The 18,496-nt window shown below is 49.8% G+C and overlaps 1 protein-coding gene and 1 long non-coding RNA gene across 5 annotated transcripts; both read left to right on the forward strand.

Moving 5' to 3' along the window:
• Positions 1 to 223: 223 nt before the first annotated feature.
• LOC113932831 lies at positions 224 to 4,740 on the forward strand. Its single transcript, XR_003523142.1, has 3 exons — positions 224 to 501; positions 843 to 844; positions 4,729 to 4,740. It is a non-coding gene; the product is annotated as an uncharacterized LOC113932831 (long non-coding RNA).
• A 7,231-nt stretch (positions 4,741 to 11,971) lies between these two features.
• On the forward strand, positions 11,972 to 17,962 carry PRR14 (proline rich 14). Of its 4 annotated transcripts, none has more exons than XM_027614192.2 (12): positions 11,972 to 12,156; positions 12,943 to 13,014; positions 13,139 to 13,307; positions 14,140 to 14,261; positions 14,334 to 14,532; positions 14,763 to 14,806; positions 14,991 to 15,100; positions 15,408 to 15,996; positions 16,335 to 16,404; positions 16,485 to 16,576; positions 16,873 to 16,944; positions 17,095 to 17,962. In XM_027614192.2, the coding sequence occupies exons 1-12, from the start codon at positions 11,987 to 11,989 to the stop codon at positions 17,312 to 17,314; spliced, it is 1,929 nt and encodes a 642-aa protein (XP_027469993.1). In that variant the 5' UTR covers positions 11,972 to 11,986; the 3' UTR covers positions 17,315 to 17,962. The 4 variants fall into 4 exon arrangements, with proteins under 4 accessions (XP_027469993.1, XP_027469994.1, XP_027469992.1 ...); XM_027614191.2 differs by having other exon boundaries at positions 11,983 to 12,156; positions 15,036 to 15,100; positions 17,035 to 17,957; XM_027614190.2 differs by having other exon boundaries at positions 11,985 to 12,156; positions 17,035 to 17,956.
• The last annotated feature ends 534 nt before the right edge of the window (positions 17,963 to 18,496 follow it).

Here is an 18,496-nt window from a genome sequence, read left to right on the forward strand (position 1 = left end):
CAGGGTTTTGTCATGCAATTCCATTAAAACAATTCTCTCCCAAGTCCTGCCAACTTCCTCATTAAAACACTCTGCCGCTTGCTTTCATTGGCTTATGAATCCCTTTTTGTTTTGGTTTGGTTTTACTTTTCTGGTTTTTCTGTCTTTTGTTACAGCCTTCTTTTTTTTTTTTTTAATTTTAAGTAGGCTCCATACCCAGTGTGGAGCCCAACACGGGGCTTAAATTCACAACCCTGAGATCAAGGCCTGAGCTGAGATCAAGAGTCCAACACTTAACTCACTGAGCCACCAGGTGCCCCACAGCCCTCCTCTTTATTTACTTATTTTAAAAAATTTTTAGGTCCATTTCTATATCAGTCAGGGAGGACGTTAGGTTTGAGGTTGGTGTTGAGGAGAATAACTACCATGACTTCCAGTGCTTTGACGAAACCTCAGATGCGAGGCCTTCTGGCCAAGCGTCTGCGATTTCATATTGTTGGAGTGTTCGCTGTATCCCTGGGGGTTGCAGCTTTCTATAAGTTTGCTGTGGCCGAACCAAGAAAGAAGGCATATGCAGATTTCTACAGAAATTATGATTCCATGAAAGATTTTGAGGAGATGAAGAAGGCTGGTATCTTTCAGAGTGCAAAGTGATTTGGGAATGTAAAGAATTTCTTTGGGTTGAGTTCCATTGAAGTCTGTCACTGACCTGTGTTCTGAACTATGAAACACGCGTGCTTATGGAATAGTTTGTCTTGATAAATAAACAACTAACAAATAAAAAAAATTTTTTTTAAAGTTTATCTGTTTATAAGTAATCTCTGCACCCAACGTGGGGCTCGAACTCATGACCCAGAGATCAGGAGTCGCATGCTCTTCTGACTGAGCCTGCTAGGTGCCCTGACAATCTTCATTTTTAAAGTACATTTCCCCAGGATTCAGGGATCCAACCCCTTTCCCTTGGGTTCAATTGTCATTCTATCCTCTAGGACAGTGATCCCCAACTGGCGGTTGGGTGGTGATACCCCTTCCCCGGGAACGCTTGGCAATGTCTACAGATATTTTTGGTTTTGAGGAGGGAGGGCGGTGGCAGAGAGAGGAGGACAGGGAGGGTTGTGTATGCTACTGACGTCTAGTGGGGAGAGGTGAGGGCTACTTCTTCTAAACATCTTACCATGCTCCTCACAACAAAGAAGAATCGGGTCCAAACTCTTACTAGTGCTGAGGTTGAGAGGCCTCCTCTAGGCCTCCACATCAAACTGGCTGCTTGTCACTTTTTCTAGATATTTTAATTGACTATTCAACCACACTTCACTCCTGTTACTGGCATATCAGACTTACTGATATCTGACCCCTTCTTTTTCATGGCTTTTCCCTGCCAATCCTGAGAGTCTGTTATATACTAGAAGCTTAAGATAAATCAGTGAAGGGGCGCCTGGGTGGCTCAGTTGGTTGAACGTCTGACTCTTGGTTTTGGCTCAGGTCAGGATCTCAGGGTCGTGAGATCGAGCCCTGCTTCGGGCTCCATGCTCTCAGTGTGGCATCTGCTTGAGATTCTCTCTCTCCCTCTCCATCTGCCCCTCCCTCTGCTTGTGCTCACTCTGTCTCTCAAATAAATAAGTAAAATCTAAAAAAAAAAAAAAAAGATAAACCAGTGAAAAGGTAGGCAAAGATCCTCTCAAGGAGCTTACATTGCAAGAAAAGAGTATAAATAATTTCTAATAAACAGAAGTAAGAGATACTTCTAGATGATTGCTTTACCCTTGCTATCTTTTCCATTCCCATCATTCTACCTATGTGTAATACATGGCCTCAAAATTTTTAGCTTTTTTTTATGTTATGTTAATCACCATACATTACATCATTAGTTTTTGATTCAAAATTTAGTAGCTTAACAACAAGAGTTATCATCTTGGTTTCCATGTGTCAGGAATTTGGTAGAGGCTTAGCTGGATGGCTGTAGGTCAGGGTTTCTCATGAGGTGGCAGGCAAGATGTTGGCCAGGTCTGCAACCATTTGAAGGTTTGATGGGGCCTGAAGGATTTGCTTCCAAGTTCACTGACGTGGCTGTTGGCAGGAGGCCTCAGTTTCTCTCATGTGGGTCTCTCTATAGGATTCCATAGAGCCACTTACAACATGTCAGCTGGCTTCCCCCAGAGCAAGTGATCCAGGATAGAGCAAAAGAGGGTGTCTTTTTATGACCTGGTCCCCAAAGTCACACGTTGTCAGTTCTGCTTTCTTCCATTTATTAGATTCGAGGTACTAGGTCCAGCTCATACTCAAGAGGAGGGAATTAGGCTCCAATTCTGAGGGGAGAAGATTCTAAGAATCAATGGATATACTTGTAAAATCACCACACCCCCCCTCCCTATTATATCTAGCCTATTTTAATAACTTGCCCCCATATATAACTACTCCCAAATTCATCTTGCACAGGAGTTGCTAAATCTTCCTAAAACATCATCTTAATTTTGTCTTGTCCTTCTTCAAAAATCTCCACTATAGGGACACCTGGGTGGCTCAGTCGGTTAAGCAGCTGCCTTTGGCTCCCACCATGATCCCGGAGTCCTGGGATCAAGCCCTGCATCAGGCTCCCTGCTCAGCAGGGAGCCTGCTTCTCCCTCTGCCTGCTTTTCCCTCTGCCTGCCGCTCCCCCTGCTTGTGTGTACTCTCTCTCTGCCAAGTGGATAAATAAAATCTTAAAAAAAAAAAATCTCCAGGGCGCCTGGGTGGCTCAGTCATTAAGTGTCTGCCTTCAGCTCAGGTCATGATCCCAGGGTCCAGGGATTGAGCCCCACCTCAGGCTCTCTGCTCAGCGGGAAGCCTGCTTCTCCCTCTCCCACTCCCTCTGCTTGTGTTTCCTTTCTCGCTGTGTCTCTCTCTGTTAAATAAATAAAATCTTTAAAAAAAAATCTCCACTATAAAATACAGGTGCTAAGTGACACATATGTAAAGGTTATCATTGAAGCATTGTTTATAGTACTGAAACGTAGAAAACAACTTAAATCCAATCAATAGGCGAGTGATTAAAGAAACTGTGGTATAGTCACACAATGACCAAGTAGGCAGCTGTTGAAAATAACACAGAAGTGCTCTACGCACTGCCGAGGAAAAAGCTTCTGGATGTATGGATGAGAGCAGAACGGTGTGTGTTGTATGCTACCTTTTAAGTATAAACAAGGCAGGGGGAAGAAGAGTAGATTGGATATTTGCTTTTATATGCACAAAGAAACTCTGGAGGATAGATAAGAATTTGATAAGAATGATTTCCTATAGGGAGCTAGGACTGACTAGAAAATTATTTTAAAAATATAAACCATGTGAATATACTACCTATTAAGAAGTGAATTTTAGGGGCGCCTGGGTGGCTCAGTCGTTAAGCGTCTGCCTTCAGCTCAGGTCATGATCCCAGGGTCCTGGGATCGAGCCCCGTGTAGAGCTCCCTGCTCCGCGGAGAGTCCGCCTCTCCCTCTCCTGCCTCTCCGCACCCCCAGCTTGCTCTCTCTCTCTGTGTCAAATAAGTAAAATCTTTAAAGAATAAAAAGTGAATTTTATTTACTTATTTTAAAGATTTTATTTATTTGAGAAAGAGTGCATGCACAAGCAAGGGGAGGAACAGAGGGGGAGGGAGAAGCAGACTCCCCGCAGAGCAGGGAGCCCGACGTGGGACTTGATCCCAGGACCCTGAGGTCATGCCCTGAGCTGAAGGCAGATTTAACCAACTGAGCCACCCAGGCGCCCTAAGAAGTTAATTTTATTTTAATTTTTTAAAGATTTTATTCATTTATTTTAGAGAGAGAATGAGATAGAGAGAGAGCATGAGAGCGGAGAGGGTCAGAGGGAGAAGCAGACCCCCCCCGCTGAGCAGGGAGCCCGACGTGGGACTCGATCCCAGGACTCCAGGATCATGACCTGAGCTGAAGGCAGTCGCTTAACCAACTGAGCCACCCAGGCGCCCCCCTAAGAAGTTAATTTTAAAAGTCAATAGTTTCTTATTACCTGCAAGCTTCCATTCACTCATTTGTTCTCGGACTCACTTAACAAATCGTTACGGATTACAAGCCTATTAGTCCCACCTTTATCCCCCCACTACATTTTTCCTCCAACTAAGCTGACTTTCACTGAGCTCTAAATAATCTTTTCACCTCCCACTTCTTTGAGCATCCCTCCCCAGTTGCTGATCTTTTTTTTTTTTTTAAGATTTTATTTATTTATTTGACAGAGAGAGACACAAAGAGAGAGGGAACACAAGCAGGGGGAGTGGGAGAGGGAGAAGCAGGCTTCCCGCGGAGCAGGGAGCCCGATGTGGGACTCGATCCCAGGATCCTGGGATCATGACCTGAGCCGAAGGCAGACGCTTAATGACTGAGCCACCCAGGCGCCCCCTCAGTTGTTGATCTTTATGCTCTAAATCTGTGGCCCTAAACCAGTGGCTTTAAACAGGGGACAGTGCTACCCCCTAGGGAGTGTTCTGTGAATTTGTGGGGACATTTTTTGGTCACAGTGATGGAGGACCTATTGGCATTTAATGGGTGGACCCAAGGATATCAGTTGTCTTACACAATAGCAGATAGCCTTGTTCAATGAAAAACATGTCCCTTGTCCTCCACCATTTTCGGAATGATTCATGGACCTTCATGTAGGTCAAAACACATTTATGATTATCCAAGTACAGAACCTAAATCCATTTTATATATAAACACACATTTATAAGTATAGTTCTAATCCTGGTGTACCTGGCTGGCTCAGTCGGAAGAGCATGTAACTCTTGATCTTGGGGTCATGAGTTTAAGCCCCACATGGGGTGTAGAGATGACTTAAATAAAACTTTTTTAAAAACTGTTTTAGGGCGCCTGGGTGGCTCAGTTGGTTAAGCGACTGCCTTCGGCTCAGGTCATGATCCTGGAGTCCCGGGATTGAGTCCCGCATCGGGCTCCCTGCTCAGCAGGGAGTCTGCTTCTCCCTCTGACCCTCTTCCCTCTCATGCTCTCTATCTCTCATTCTCTCTCTCAAATAAATAAATAAAATCTTTAAAAAAAACCGTTTTAAAAAGGAGCACAGGTTTTTTTTCAAAGATTTTATTTATTTATTTGAAAGAGAGAGAGAGGATGAGCGGGGTGAGGGGCAGAGGGAGAAGCAGACTCCCTGCTGAGCAGGGAGCCTGGTGTGGGGCTCCATCCCAAGACTTCGGGATCATGACCTGAGCCAAAGGCAGACACTTAACTGACTGAGACCCCCAGGCGCTGCAAAAAGAGTAGTTTTAATCCTCACTTTTCCAGAGAAGCAGACACCTTTATATACCAAGGGAAGATTGTATTTTGTTTTGTTTGGAATCTCACCAAGAATTATTTGCCATTTTGGAAAATCATGGCACAGATGGGCCCACTTGAATTTGAGTCTGAGCTTGTAGCTGCTGAATTCATAGAGATCCTGCATGCAGATGCAAGCATATGATGACTTCATTATGACCACTTCACTAAATCTTCTGACAAAGCCCTCCCCAAGCATTGACATATTGCGATATACATTATTTAATTTTTTAAAGAATAATATAATACAGGGGCGCCTGGGTGGCTCAGTCGTTAAGCGTCTGCCTTCGGCTCCGGTCATGATCCCAGGGTCCTGGGATCGAGCCTGCTTGGCGGGAAGCCTGCTTCTCCCTCTCCCTCTCCCCCTACTTGTGTTCCCTCTCTCGCCGTCTCTCTCTCTCTGTCAAATAAATAAAATCTTTTAAAAAAAAGAATAATATAATACAGAAAAGTGCACAATTCTTAAGTGTAAGCTCAATGAATTTTCACAAAGTGAATACATCCACATAACCAGTACCCAGATCAAGAAACCAAAACATTTCTAGCACCCTAGACCCTCCCATGCACCTTCCAGTCAGTGTCCTTCCCAAGGTTACTAGTCTGATTTCTAACATTATAGATTAGTTTTGCCTCTTTAAAAAAAATTATATATATATATATTTTAAAGATTTATTTATTTGAGGGAGAGAGCGTGAGTGAGCCGCAAGCTGGGGGAGGCGCAGTGGGGGAGAGAGATGGACAAGCAGACTCCATGCCGAGTGCAGAGCCCAACATGGGGCTCGATCCCAGGACCCTGAGATCATGACCTGAGCCGAAACCAAGAGTCAGATACTTTACCCAACTGAGCCACCCAGGCACTCCCTAAATATATATTTTTAAGTTTATTTATTATTTTTTATTAATCTCTACAACCCCAAGGTTAAGAGTCACAAACTCCTCTGACTGAGCCAGCCAGGCACCCCTAGTTTTGCCTCTTTTTAAATGTAATACAAATGGAATCACACTATATATATACATATATGCATATATGCTCTTTTGTGTCTGGATTCTTTTCCTTCTAAAATTCGTATTGTTGCCTGTAATTGTAATTTTTGATTCTAAATTATGTATTTAATTATTATATTATACTATTGGATACACATTTTAAAATAAATGACTTTGTCTTTTATAGTGAGGATTATATTGAGTTTTTAAATGTGGCACTGTAGGGGTGCCTGGGTAGCTCAGCCAGTTAAGCACCTGCCTTTGGCTCAGGTCATGATCTCAGGGTCCTGGGATCGAGCCCTGCCTCTGCTCAGCAGGGAGCCTGCTTCTCCCTTTCCCTCTGCCTCTCTCTCTCAAATAAAAATCTTTTAAAAGTAGCACTGTAAATGTGTTACTTCTCCATTCATTTCATCGTAGTAAAAGGAGCATTCAAAATATTCTAAAAGGCAAGCAGTAGTTCTGATAGGCTGCCGAGCAAATTGTTTGCAGCCTCCTGAGTTTGCCCTCTAGCCCTTTGCACAGTTGAGGTAATCCAGGGAAAGCCTCCCTTCCTGACTCCCTTTCCTTCAATTCTCAGATGATTCATCACTTTCTCAGAGATGTCTCCTTCTCCAGCTCTGCTTCTGTGCTCTTTCAGGAACCTGTACACAAGTTGAGTTCAGCATTTATCTCACTATGCTCTGTGTCTATTTACTTGTCTCCCTCTGTCTCGTTCACCATGGTAGCTTTTGTGTCTGGTATGTGCTTGGGATTCAACAAATGTGTTGAGCAAATAAATGGACACCTTAGCCCATATTTAGAGCTTTCTCCAACAGCCAGGGCCCTTGCTGTCCCCCATCTAGGCCTCTCTCTCTGAAGGAAAGATCATGGAGGTGTGAATCTGTGTGTGTGTGTGTGTGTGTGTGTGTGTGTGTGTGTGTGTGTGTGTGTGTGACGGAGCTCCCTGCCCCAACATTGTCACTGTAGCCCTGAGTACCACTGTCCCTCGGCCTTCCCAGCCTGCAACACCAAGCACAGTCATTTCCAGAAACCTCTACCTACACTTGTTTCCTGAGTGCTGTCTAGAGCTGACCTGCATCTGAAACCAGATGATGCCAGGGATTGCCTTTAGACGACATGGCGGCTGTCCAGCTCAACTTCCTCCATTCCAACTGAGCCAGCTGTTCTCACAGGCACCATCTGCGCTCATTTTCTTCTTTCTTTCTTTCTTTTTTCTCCTCAAGTGTGAAAGGAGCATTCAAAATGCCTTTATGGAATATGTCTGCAATGCAGACTTTAAGCCTTTCTTGAAAACGGCCTACTCTCTCAAGTATCTGCATGTAATTACAGTAGGGACTCTCAGATCTTCTGTTTTATTTAATGATAAAATACTAGTATTTTTGTTGGCGACAGCGTAAGTCTGCGTCCAATCAGGAGGGGGAAAGTACACAGTAATTTGAACAAGGACAAGTTTATTCTACAGAATTATTGGGGCAGGGGCACCTGGGTGGCTCAGTCGGTGAAGTGTCTGCCTTCCGCTCAGGTCATGATCCCAGGGTCCTAGGATCCAGCCCCATGTTGGGCTCCCTGCTCAGCAGGGAGTCTGCTTTCTGCCCCTCCCTCCCCACTCATGCTCTGTCTTCTTTATCTCAAATAAATAAATAAAATCTTAAAAAAAAAACAGAAGAATTATTGGGGCACCTGGCTGCCTCAGTCAGTGGAGCATGAAGCTCTTGATCTCAGGGTTGTGGGTTCAAGCCCCACACTGGGTGGCGAGATGGCTTAAAAAAAAAATCTTAAAAAAAATGAATTATCAACTATAACAGGGTAGAGAAATGAGGGCTTGGAATGTGTATTAGTTTCTCAGGGCTGCCCTAACAAGTTACACAAACCAGGTGGCTTAAGACAACACAAATCTATTCTCTCATAGTTCCGGAGACTGGAAATCTGAAATCAAGGCAACAGCAGGGCCATACTCCCTCTGAGATCCCGGGTAATAACCTTCCTTGCCTCTTCCTAGCTTCTGGCGATTGTTAGCAATCTCAGGCATTCCTTGGCTTGGAGATGCATCACTCCACTCTCTGCCTCTGTTGCCACATGGCATCTTCCTGTGTCTCTGTGCATGTCTTCACGTGGCGTTCTCCTTTCTATCTGTGTCCAAATTTCCTTCTTCATACAAGGACACCAGTCATTGGATCAGCACCCACCCTAATCCAATATGACCTCACTTATAATCCCAAAGATTCTATTTCCAAATAAGGTCACAGTTACAGGAACTGGGGGTTAGGATTTGAACATATATTTGAGGCGGGGGGAACACCATTCTGCCCCCTACAGATAATAGGAAGTAAAGATTCTAAAGAATGCAGGAATAGCAGATGTAAGAAGTCACTACCTCAGCTGGGGATATAGCACTCAAGGAATAGCCTCTACCTGGGCCTCCCTGGGGTGAGATCCAGAACTTTTTGGAGAGAGCACAGAAGTTGCTGGGGTGCTGCCTCTGGTGGCACTTGCTGGAAATCAGGGAAACTTGCTGGGATGCCAGGGAAAACTGTTCACAGGAAGGTGTCTCAGAGGCACTCCAGCAGAGAACCGTCCAAGGAATATACCGGGGGGAGCTGCTGGCCCCGCCCGGAGCCCGCCAGGAGCCCGGCACTGGAGAAGCTGCCTGCATTTCAGAACCTGGGAGCGGGGGAACCCACTTGTACCCCAGGAGCCTGCCAATAGGGCTCACTGGAACCAGGCAACGAACCCCTTTTTTTCTGCAATGGCTCCCCAGCTGTCTACTGACAAATTTAATATGATGCCAGTTGGCAAATATATTTAAAGGGCTCAGATCCTTTTCACAGAGGAGGCAAGAAGGATGAATTTGGAGCTGATAGGTAATAATTTGGCAACTGGTATAGCGACATACCATTGTTTCAGATATTAATGGACATCTCCCTTCAGCCTTCTTGATTCTACTTTCCTCAACCTTCTCCCCATCTCACCATAAGCCCTATCACTTTATCATTCAGTTCTTCTACACTTGACACCTTCCTATCATCTCTCCCTCAAAAAGAAAAGAAAGAAAGAAAAAGGAGACAAAGAAAGAAAGAAAAAGGAGACAAAAAAGAAAAAGAGAGAGAGGAAAAAGGAAGGAAGGAAGGAAGGAAGGAGACAAATACAGTACTGGTGGCAGGTGGCTCTCTAACTGGGCAAGTGGAGTTAGACCAGAGGCAGGACCAGCTTTCTCAGACCAATATAAATTCTGGCAACTCATAGTAGCTGACCAGAGTGGAAAGCCCCGACAGGTGGGTCTTGAAAGCTCCTCACCTGGGGAATTAAATTGATCAGGAATTGCTGACACCTGGCTGGGACAAGCCCTTTAAGGGGAAAGAGAGCTGAAGCTGCAGGAAGTAGCAGTAAATGCCAATTTTGTATACAGAGACGAAAACTCCAACTTCCTGGGGATAAGCACCTGTCTATCGCCAGGCACAGCATGTAGGAGGTGTTGAAATCTTGTTAAATGGCTGATGCCAACCAGACCAGCAACCCAAACTCAAAGCTTCCTGTCATTTTTCAGGGGTGGTTCTTAGCAAAGGAGCTCTAGCTGACCATCACACCCCTCCCAATACCCAACAACCCAACACAACCTGCCCTACCCTGGCTGATCTGGAGCTCAGCCTAGAGGCTTCCGCAGACAAAGGTATTGAGCAGAGCTGGCTTGAGGGCCAGAAGGGATAGTGTACTCTGAGAGAAAGAAGAGATAGTTTTATCATCTGCATTTTGCCTGTAACCCGAGACTTAATTTATCAGGCACATTCAGATGTGTCTTCTCATTTGATCTTGATCTTTCAAGTCGATTTTGAGAGAGGCATGACAGCGTTTATTGTCCCCATTTTACAAGTGAGGCCACTGAGGCCCAGAGTCTAAAGGGGCCCAGAGTTTCTGGAGAATGAAACATTCATGTGTCAACCTCCAGCCACATCACCTGCCCCACTGAAAGCTATGTGGGGCCTCTTGCCACTGGATCAGCACACACTGGCCATGCCCTAGAGCGTGTACACAGGTGGTGGGTTAAGGTAAGAGTTGTTGAAATGGTAGTCACAAAGAAGGCAGAGGTGAGACCGTGAGGCTCTTAGGCTCACCATTAGTGGCCTGGGCGTAGGGCCAAGACACCCCAGTCTACATTAGACTTCAATTTGATGAACTCCAGCACCCCAGCTTAGGGTCTTAGGGCTGCGCCCTCTCTACCAGATTCTCAGGCCCAGGCCCTTTCCTTAGGCTACTTCCTTTGTCCTTCGTGTTTACTTCTTCAGGAGACCCAGAGAATCAAAACTCTCATCAGGCATGCTCTGCCCTTGAAAGCTTTTCTTGCCCTGGGGCTTAGGAAGCACCTGTTTAAGCAGAAAAGTGAGAGCCTGCAAGAGGGGCTCTCAACTCACCAAGGTTGAGAAGGTTCTCCAAGCACTCACAACTGGAAGCATCACCATACCCCTAAGGAAACATCTTCAGGCACCACACAGCCAGCTGGGATCCAGGGGAGAGAAAACCTCTAGCTGAAAGAGCTGCTGCCCACCCTCATCAGAAGTTTCATCATGGATTTCCAGAGGTCCCTGCAAGCCTTGTGTTACAAAGAGTTGGCTGTAGTCCTGGGAGAGCTATCTGGATAAGTCCTTGCCTTACAGAGCTGGGGAGGAGTCTTCACTTTCCACACCAGCTCTTAAGGGATTTTGCTCTTTGCATATCATCCTCTCTGTGTCATTACTTTTACCACTAAGTCCCAGAAGAGAGAATTCGGCTGGGCTGGGTACTCTGCACCTTCATCTCAGACCCAGGATTCTAGGCTTCAGGCTTTCTTGTTCCACCAAGAAAATAAGTACAGGTTTGGACCAGAGAATTCTGGCGAAGAAGAACTAGTGGAAGCGCAGGCTCTGGTTTGGCGGTGAGGATGCCTTCACAGTGCAAGAAGTTCGTGCATGCCCACTTCCTTCCCACCAGTAGCCCAGCTCCAGGTAAACGTTTCATGATACAGCCTCTCTAGCAGCGGGATTTCATCCCCGATCCCTTAATAGTAAAGACTACTACTATTACTACTACTACTATTACTAAGGACTGTTTCCCTTGAAACAGGGCTCGTGGTAGCCCGGAACAGAGAGGAAAGCTGCCGAACACCACCGAGCACGGCAAGGTGGTTATTGGTGCGCTGCAATGACGCCCCTATACTGAGCCCTCGGCGCGGGCCACACAAACCCCCACAACTCCGGGAAGAAGATCAACGCCCCCAGCCTCCTCCCAGTTTTGGCTCAGCCCAGGCTCTCCGGGACGTCGCGCAAACACTGGGGCCGGAGGTGGCACTATCCCTAGTCCCCGGCTCCTAGTCCCGCCCCCAAATCTTCTCTGCGACGTGGGGACCCTTTCGAGGATTCTCGGAGGGTACCGGAACCGCTCTCAGTGAGGCCTCTCTAGGAAATTGGGAATTTCACATGTCGTTAGTATTCAGTTCACGTTTATTGGCCTAAGAACTAAAGAACCGGAAGATGCCCTTAAAAAACGTGGCGGCGCTCTATTCACTACAGCTGCCTCAGTAGCTCAAGAAACTTGGCCTAGTGTTCAGCCACTGACTGACTGGCCTTCAGAAAATGACACCATCCGGTCCACTTCGGTTGATGGGGGACAGAGCTACCTGCCCTCAACTATAATGGCGGCGCTGCCCAATTTGGCTTCTTGCCCCTAGGGAAGATGGCTGCCAGATGGCTTCACTTAGTTTCTCACTACCCCGGAAGACGGGGACCGGCGATTGGGCGGTGCCCGAGGGCTCGGAGAAGAAGGCCCTTGGCGGTTGGGCAGTGCTGGCTAAGGCTAGTTTTAAAGGAGCCGGAGGTGGGAGCCGTCGAAGACCCGGGATTCGCGGGAGGCGGCGGTGAGCGGCGCGCGGGGGAGGGCACCGAGCGGCTGGAGAGAGGGCGGGAGGAGGGAGGGAAGGAAACATTTGAACCATCTGGTCCCGGGCTGGGGAGAGCGCGGGGCGGGGAGCCGGGGAGGGGGGAAGGAAGGGGTCTGTGGGCGGGACCTCCCGGGATTGGAGTGAAGGGGGTATCTGCTTGACAGTGGATCCCCGGGGATCCGGACTGAGTTCGTGATGCTCAAGCTCGGGCCGCCCCTGTCTGAGTGGAGCTTTGCGGAGCCCAAACTCACAGTGAGAGGAGGATCCTCGCGGCTTCTCATTGGAGGAACCGCGCTGTAGGATTCTTTCCGCAGGGATCTAGTCTAGGGGATCTGGTGTGGCGGTGGGGGGGGGAACCATCGGTGTGTGGGAGTATTGCTTCGGAGTTCTTGGCCACTCGCTGGCAGTGGATGAGGATTACAGAGGGATCCGGCGGAAAGTGAGCCTCCCAGGACCGGGATCCCAGCCGATCCCGGGAGATCTCAGGGCGGATTCTGCAGGGACAAAGGCCCCAGAAGCTCACTGGGGCCTCTGCAAGCCAGGTTCTCCCGGCAAGTGCCAGTCAGGGCGCGGGTGATCCACTGATCTCGGGCGACGGCAGCGGGAAGACATCCGCTCCGGGCGGCCAGCCGGGGGCGCCCTGTCACGCCCCAGGGCTTCGGCCCGTGGGCTACCGGGAGCCGCGGGCGGACCATGAAGGGCGGAGCCCCAGGGGAGGGGCTGGCCCTCACTCCCCGCTCCCCCGCTCCCCCCCCATCCCAGGCTGCCGCCTGGGATCCCCCAGGGACTCCCCGGAGCCGCCGCTTCCCCCATGGACTTGCCCGGGGACTCCAGGTGAGAGCGCACCCCGCCCGCCTGTCTTGAGCACGGGAAACGGGGAGCCTAGCGGCCGTACCGGGGAAACCACAGAGCCAACGACAGGCTCAGGCGACCGTCCTCTGCTTCTCTCATCCTCCAGTCCACCTGGCCGGCCACGTCTGTGTCGCCAGCCTCTGGCTCGAGCATTATGGGGAGCCAGGAGCCCCAAACGGCCGAGACTGCAGTCTCTAGCGGCCCCTTCACCTTTGGAAAAGGCCTCTCGGCGGGTTTTGGCTGTGGTGCTGGAAGATGTTATGGCTGCCCACATGGTGAGCCCCCCGAACTGAGAGGCCCCCCTTCTCCCTGAGGCCCCCTCTTCAATACCAAAGTCAGACCAGATCACTAGTGAGGATAATTGAGATCCAAATACCTCATTCTCACACCCATTGCTAGGCAGCCTCCCTAATGCTAGAGTCCTACTTGGCTCTCACTTAATCCAATCTAGATTTGGGCAGGGTCTCTAGTGCCCATTCCCCACCATCAACCCTGTTGGGCTGGAACCACATCTCTACAACTCTTAAATATGAGAAACCCTTGCTTTCTTCCCAACCCAATGTCTAGGCAATTCTTGGGAAGCAGGCTGAGGTCTTTGGCTCCATTGCATAGGTTAGAAAAACAGGCCCCAAGGGCGCCTGGGTGGCTCAGTCGTAAAGCGTCTGCCTTCGGCTCAGGTCATGATCCCAGGGTCCTGGGATCGAGTCCCACGTCGGGCTCCCTGCTCAGCAGGAAGCCTGCTTCTCCCTCTCCCACTCCCCCTGCTTGTGTTCCTGCTCTCGCTGTCTCTCTCTGTCAAATAAATAAATAAAATCTTAAAAAAAAAGAAAAGAAAAGAAAAACAGGCCCCAAATAGGGCAGTGACTCACCCAAGGTCACTCCTTTTTCATTTCTCCAAACAGCCTGGCTGAGATTACTGCTGCCCAGGATGCTGTAATAACTGGCCCTGAGACTGATTCAGTCCAACGCACTTCTTTGGGTTCTCAAGTGAATTCTAGCCCTAATCTCTGTCACTTTTGTGGCATACGGCACTATTAGGTTCAGGGAGGTCCTGTCCAGTCTGACCTCATTTCATCACCTTGCTCTTGACACTTCCTCCTCAATTAGGTTCCCCTGGTGCCCCAAGAAGAGACCCCCACCCCACGGCACCACAGCAACCAACGGGATTCTGTCCGCAGCCAGCCACCTGCCTCGCCACCCCAACAGGCCACGTGGTCCTCACAGACCAGGTGAGCATGGCGGGATGGAGGGTAAACTAGAGGCATACCGGAGCCCCACTGATCTTCCTGTTTCCTCTCTAGGCCTCCCAACCCACTGGACCCACTGCGCTTATGCCGAGAGCCCCTGAGCCGCATCCACCGGCCCTCTTCTACCCTGAGGCGGCGATCAAGGACAACCCCTGGCCCAGAGGAGGGCCCTTCACAAAAGGTGGACTGGACCCCCCAGCCCACTCTGGTGGTGATGCTAGAAGACATTGCCAGCCCAAGACCCCCAGCTGAGGTATGAGAATGTGGGGGTAAGGATGTCAGGGGTTCAGCTGGGATGAGTTTTGCTCAGAGCAAGGAGAACAGCATTTTAGACCGAAGACGCTGAGGAAAGACCTATATGAAAAAGTCTTTGGTGTGAACCTGGCAGGCTTCTGGACACTTGAGAGGGTCAGAATGTGGGGAGCTAGGGAGGCCATAGGGGGCTTCCCTGCCTCCCCCAGAACATCCTTTGTTTACATCCAGGGCTTTGCTGATGAGACTCCCAACTTCCTCATCCCAGCGAGAAGGTAAAAGGGCTGGGGAAGGGATTATCGAAATGTCCAGGCAGCTAGAGCTAAGGGCATCAGAATTTACTTGTCCAGTCCTTGCCTGTAGCACCTTCTGAAGCTTTAAGGGACAGGGGAGGTGCTGGCTCAGGTGGGATCTGAACCTGGGAGCTCCCTCAGCCTTTACTTTGCCCCTTCACCCCAGAGCTGAGCCCATGACGATTGTTCACCAGTCAATGCCTCCGTCCAGGGACCCGGATCCCCCATTCCAGCCATCTGCCCTGCCTGAAGACCCTCCAGAGACCCCACCACCAGGTAAGGACTCAGAGGGATGAGATTTAGGGCTCTGGAAAATCCTGGCTGAGCTTCAAAGGGGCAGGGGCAGGGCAGAGGCGGGGGTGAGGCTTATCTCCCTCCCTGAGGGCAGTTTGGTGTGTGAAGTTGGGGTATAGACTTCACAGGCCTGATGTTCAACTCCTAAATTTAGGGCTCGGTATTTTAGGTGTGGGCTTCTACCTCTGTGGGCAAAGCTTAGTGTTAGGGGGAGGGGCTGAGGCTACTGAAGTAGGGCTTAGGCACTTGCAGCCGAGGAATGCCCACCTGAGCCTCTCCTTTTCCTCAGCCCGGGATCCTCTACTGGAGCCCCCATCGATCCCACCGCCGTCCAGCCTTTTACGCCCCCGCCTCAGTCCCTGGGGCTTGGCCCCCCTCTTCCGTTCCGTCCGCTCCAAGCTGGAGAGCTTTGCTGATATCTTCCTCACACCCAACAAAGCCCCACGGCCCCCACCCCCATCACCCCCCATGAAGTTGGAGTTGAAGATTGCCATTTCAGAGGCCGAGCAGTCCGGGGCTACTGAGGACACTGCGTCTGTCAGTCCCCGGCCCCCTATCCGCCAGTGGCGGGCCCAAGACCACAATCTCCCCGCACCTCTGTCTAAGCCCTCTCTGGGCCGAAGCCACTCTTGCCCTGATCTGGGGCCCCCTGGCCCAGATACCTGCAGCTGGCCCCCTGCTCCACACCAACCAAGCCGGTCACGGCCCCGGCGGCACACTGTGGGTGGTGGAGAGATGGCCCGAGCCCCACCACCCCCTCGGCCCTGTCTCCGGAAAGAGGTCTTCCCTCTTGGAGGAGTGGGAGGCTCTCCTCCCCTTGTCACATCTTGCTCGTCCACCGCATCTTCTTCCTCCTTCTCTGAACCTGCAGAACCCAGGTAGTGCTCTCGATAAACCCTTCTTTTTTTTTTTTTTTAAAAGATTTTATTAATTTATTTGAGAGAGCGAGCGAGCATGTGCACAAGTCGGGGGGAGGGCGAGGCAGGCTCCCTGCTCAGCAGGGAGCCCGACATGGGGCTCAATCCCAGGACCCCGAGATCATGACCTGAGCCAAAGGCTTAACTGACTGGGTGAGCCACCCAGGCGCCCCTCGATAAACCCTTCTTAAAGCCCTGGCACAGTCTGGGCTCAGCCTCCTTCCCTGTTATCCAGTGGGCAGGCGATGGGGATATTGCTATAAATGTTATTTGTCCCTGAACCTTGACCTTCTCTGCAGGTTGGGTTCAACCAAGGGGAAGGAGCCAAGGGCCTCAGAGGACCAGGTGCTTTCAGACCCTGATACCAAGGTAGGAGTACAGATGGGGGGAGGAGACAGGTGGGAGCCTGAGGCCATGCTGCACCCTTATCCTTTGCCCTATTTTTGCAGAGCATGGGAAAGGTTTCTCGATTCAGAATACGCAGGACGCCAGCCCGTTCTCAGCTCAACCTTACACCAATGGGGCTGCCTCGACCAATCAGGTGAGTGGCTCAGTGTACACAGAGCTGCCTTGGCCAGACAGGTTGTAGGCTCAGATCCCCTGAAGTGTGGCTTTGTCTTCTCTCAGGGAACACAATCCAGCTTGGAGGAGTCAATCTGGTCTGGACATGGTTTGCCCTTAGAACTATCTGTCTGCCTTAGGCAGCACTCCTGGCCGTAGCGTGTCCCAGAAACTGAAATATAGACCAGGCCTTGCTTATCCTTTTTCCAGGGTACGATGGCCCTGAGTTTTTCAATGGCCTTGGGTTTTTCAATGGCCTCTGCTCTTTGCTCCCAGGTTGAACAAGAAGGAGTTCAGCTTAGAAGAAATTTATACCAACAAGAATTATCAGTCGCCTACAACCAGGAGGTGAGAAACTTTGAAGGCTTGGGGGTGATAGAGGGAAGGCTGGAACCAGGGGCCATGCTGGTAACCAGCACCCCTCCCTGCCTGGTCCAGGACCTTTGAGACCATCTTTGAGGAACCCCGGGAGCGCAACGGGACTTTGATTTTCACCAGCTCAAAGAAGCTTCGGCGGGCTGTAGAATTTCGGGACAGCAGCCTTCCTCGAACCCGGCGGCCCTCTCGTGGGGTCCGGGCTGCAGCTGGCAGGACCCTTACCCCCAACCTGGCCCCCAGCCCAGATGTGGGACCTCTGCTGCAGCAGCGGCTGGAGGAGCTGGATGCCTCACTCCTGGAAGAGGAGGAAGTGGATAGGGAGCGGCCCCATCGGACCTAGGAGCTCCATCTGTTTGTTCATCCGTCCTGAAGCATCTGGGGCAGTTATATATTTTTCTCTATATTTCTAGTAAAGTTTTCGATATGTTTCTGATCCTTTTGTTACGTCTCTAGCTGAGTTTGAGATTGACCGTACTGCCTGATGTTTCTACTTTGGCCCCCAAAGACTGGGAAATGGGGGAGGTGCCAGGGAAGACAATGAGGGTTGGATACAGGAAGAAGTGGGGGAATGGTCACCGGAGCTACTTCCTTGATTTGAGAATTTTCCTGTGTGGAGGGATACTTCGGAACCTGCTTCAGAAGATATTGTGACCCTGGACCCTGCTCAGGGTTCTCTAAATTCACTTACAGCAAGAAGGAGACTGAGGGACCCAGAGTGGACCAAGGCCTTGATCAAGATGGCTCTGAAATCCTCCTAACATGCAGGCCAGGACTGGCTTCTGGATTCAAGAGATAAAAGTAATCAGCTATAATTGAGCACCTCCAACAACCTGTCATATGTATTTGACTTGCACATAGTCCTGTGAAAGGGAATTATACCCATTTTACACATAAGAAAGTAAGTTGAGGGGCTCCTGGCTGGCTCAGTTGGTGGAGCACACAACTCTTGATCTCGGGGTGTCATGAGTTCAAGCCCCACGTTGGGTGTAGAGATTACTTAAAAAAAAAAAAAGCAAGTTGAATGTTATAATGTAATGTCCTCATTAAAACGGTAACCCAGGCAACCAGAGGCCAGAAGTGGCGTTCTCCCATCTTTTTGAAATTTAGAGGCAGAATAGAGCAGTGGCTAAGAGCACAGACTGTGGAGTTAGACTTGAGTCCAAACCCTGTGTAGGAAACTGTGCATCAATTCCCCTCCCTCTCTGTAAAATGGGGCTAATAGCAGTACCTTCCTAAAAGAATTCTTACTGCCAAGTGAGTTAACATGTGAGAAAAGTAGCCGGCGCACGAACGCACGGTGTATTTTTCCTTATTAGCACGCGGACACCACAAGCCAGCACTCTCCCATTGAAGGGAGCGATAACGGGAGCAGTTTCCTTCCCAGCGCGTCTGGCGCTCGCAAGGCACGCCGCGTGCTCCGGCAGCCCGGCACCGCGGGGGATCCCACTGAGCTGCCAGCCGCTCGACAATATCACCACGCGCGTGCGCGAGAAGCCAGGCGGCCTGTGGGCTAAGCCAAGCG

Source organism: Zalophus californianus, chromosome 10 (genome assembly GCF_009762305.2).
Source record: "Zalophus californianus isolate mZalCal1 chromosome 10, mZalCal1.pri.v2, whole genome shotgun sequence".
NCBI classification, from domain to species: domain Eukaryota; kingdom Metazoa; phylum Chordata; class Mammalia; order Carnivora; family Otariidae; genus Zalophus; species Zalophus californianus.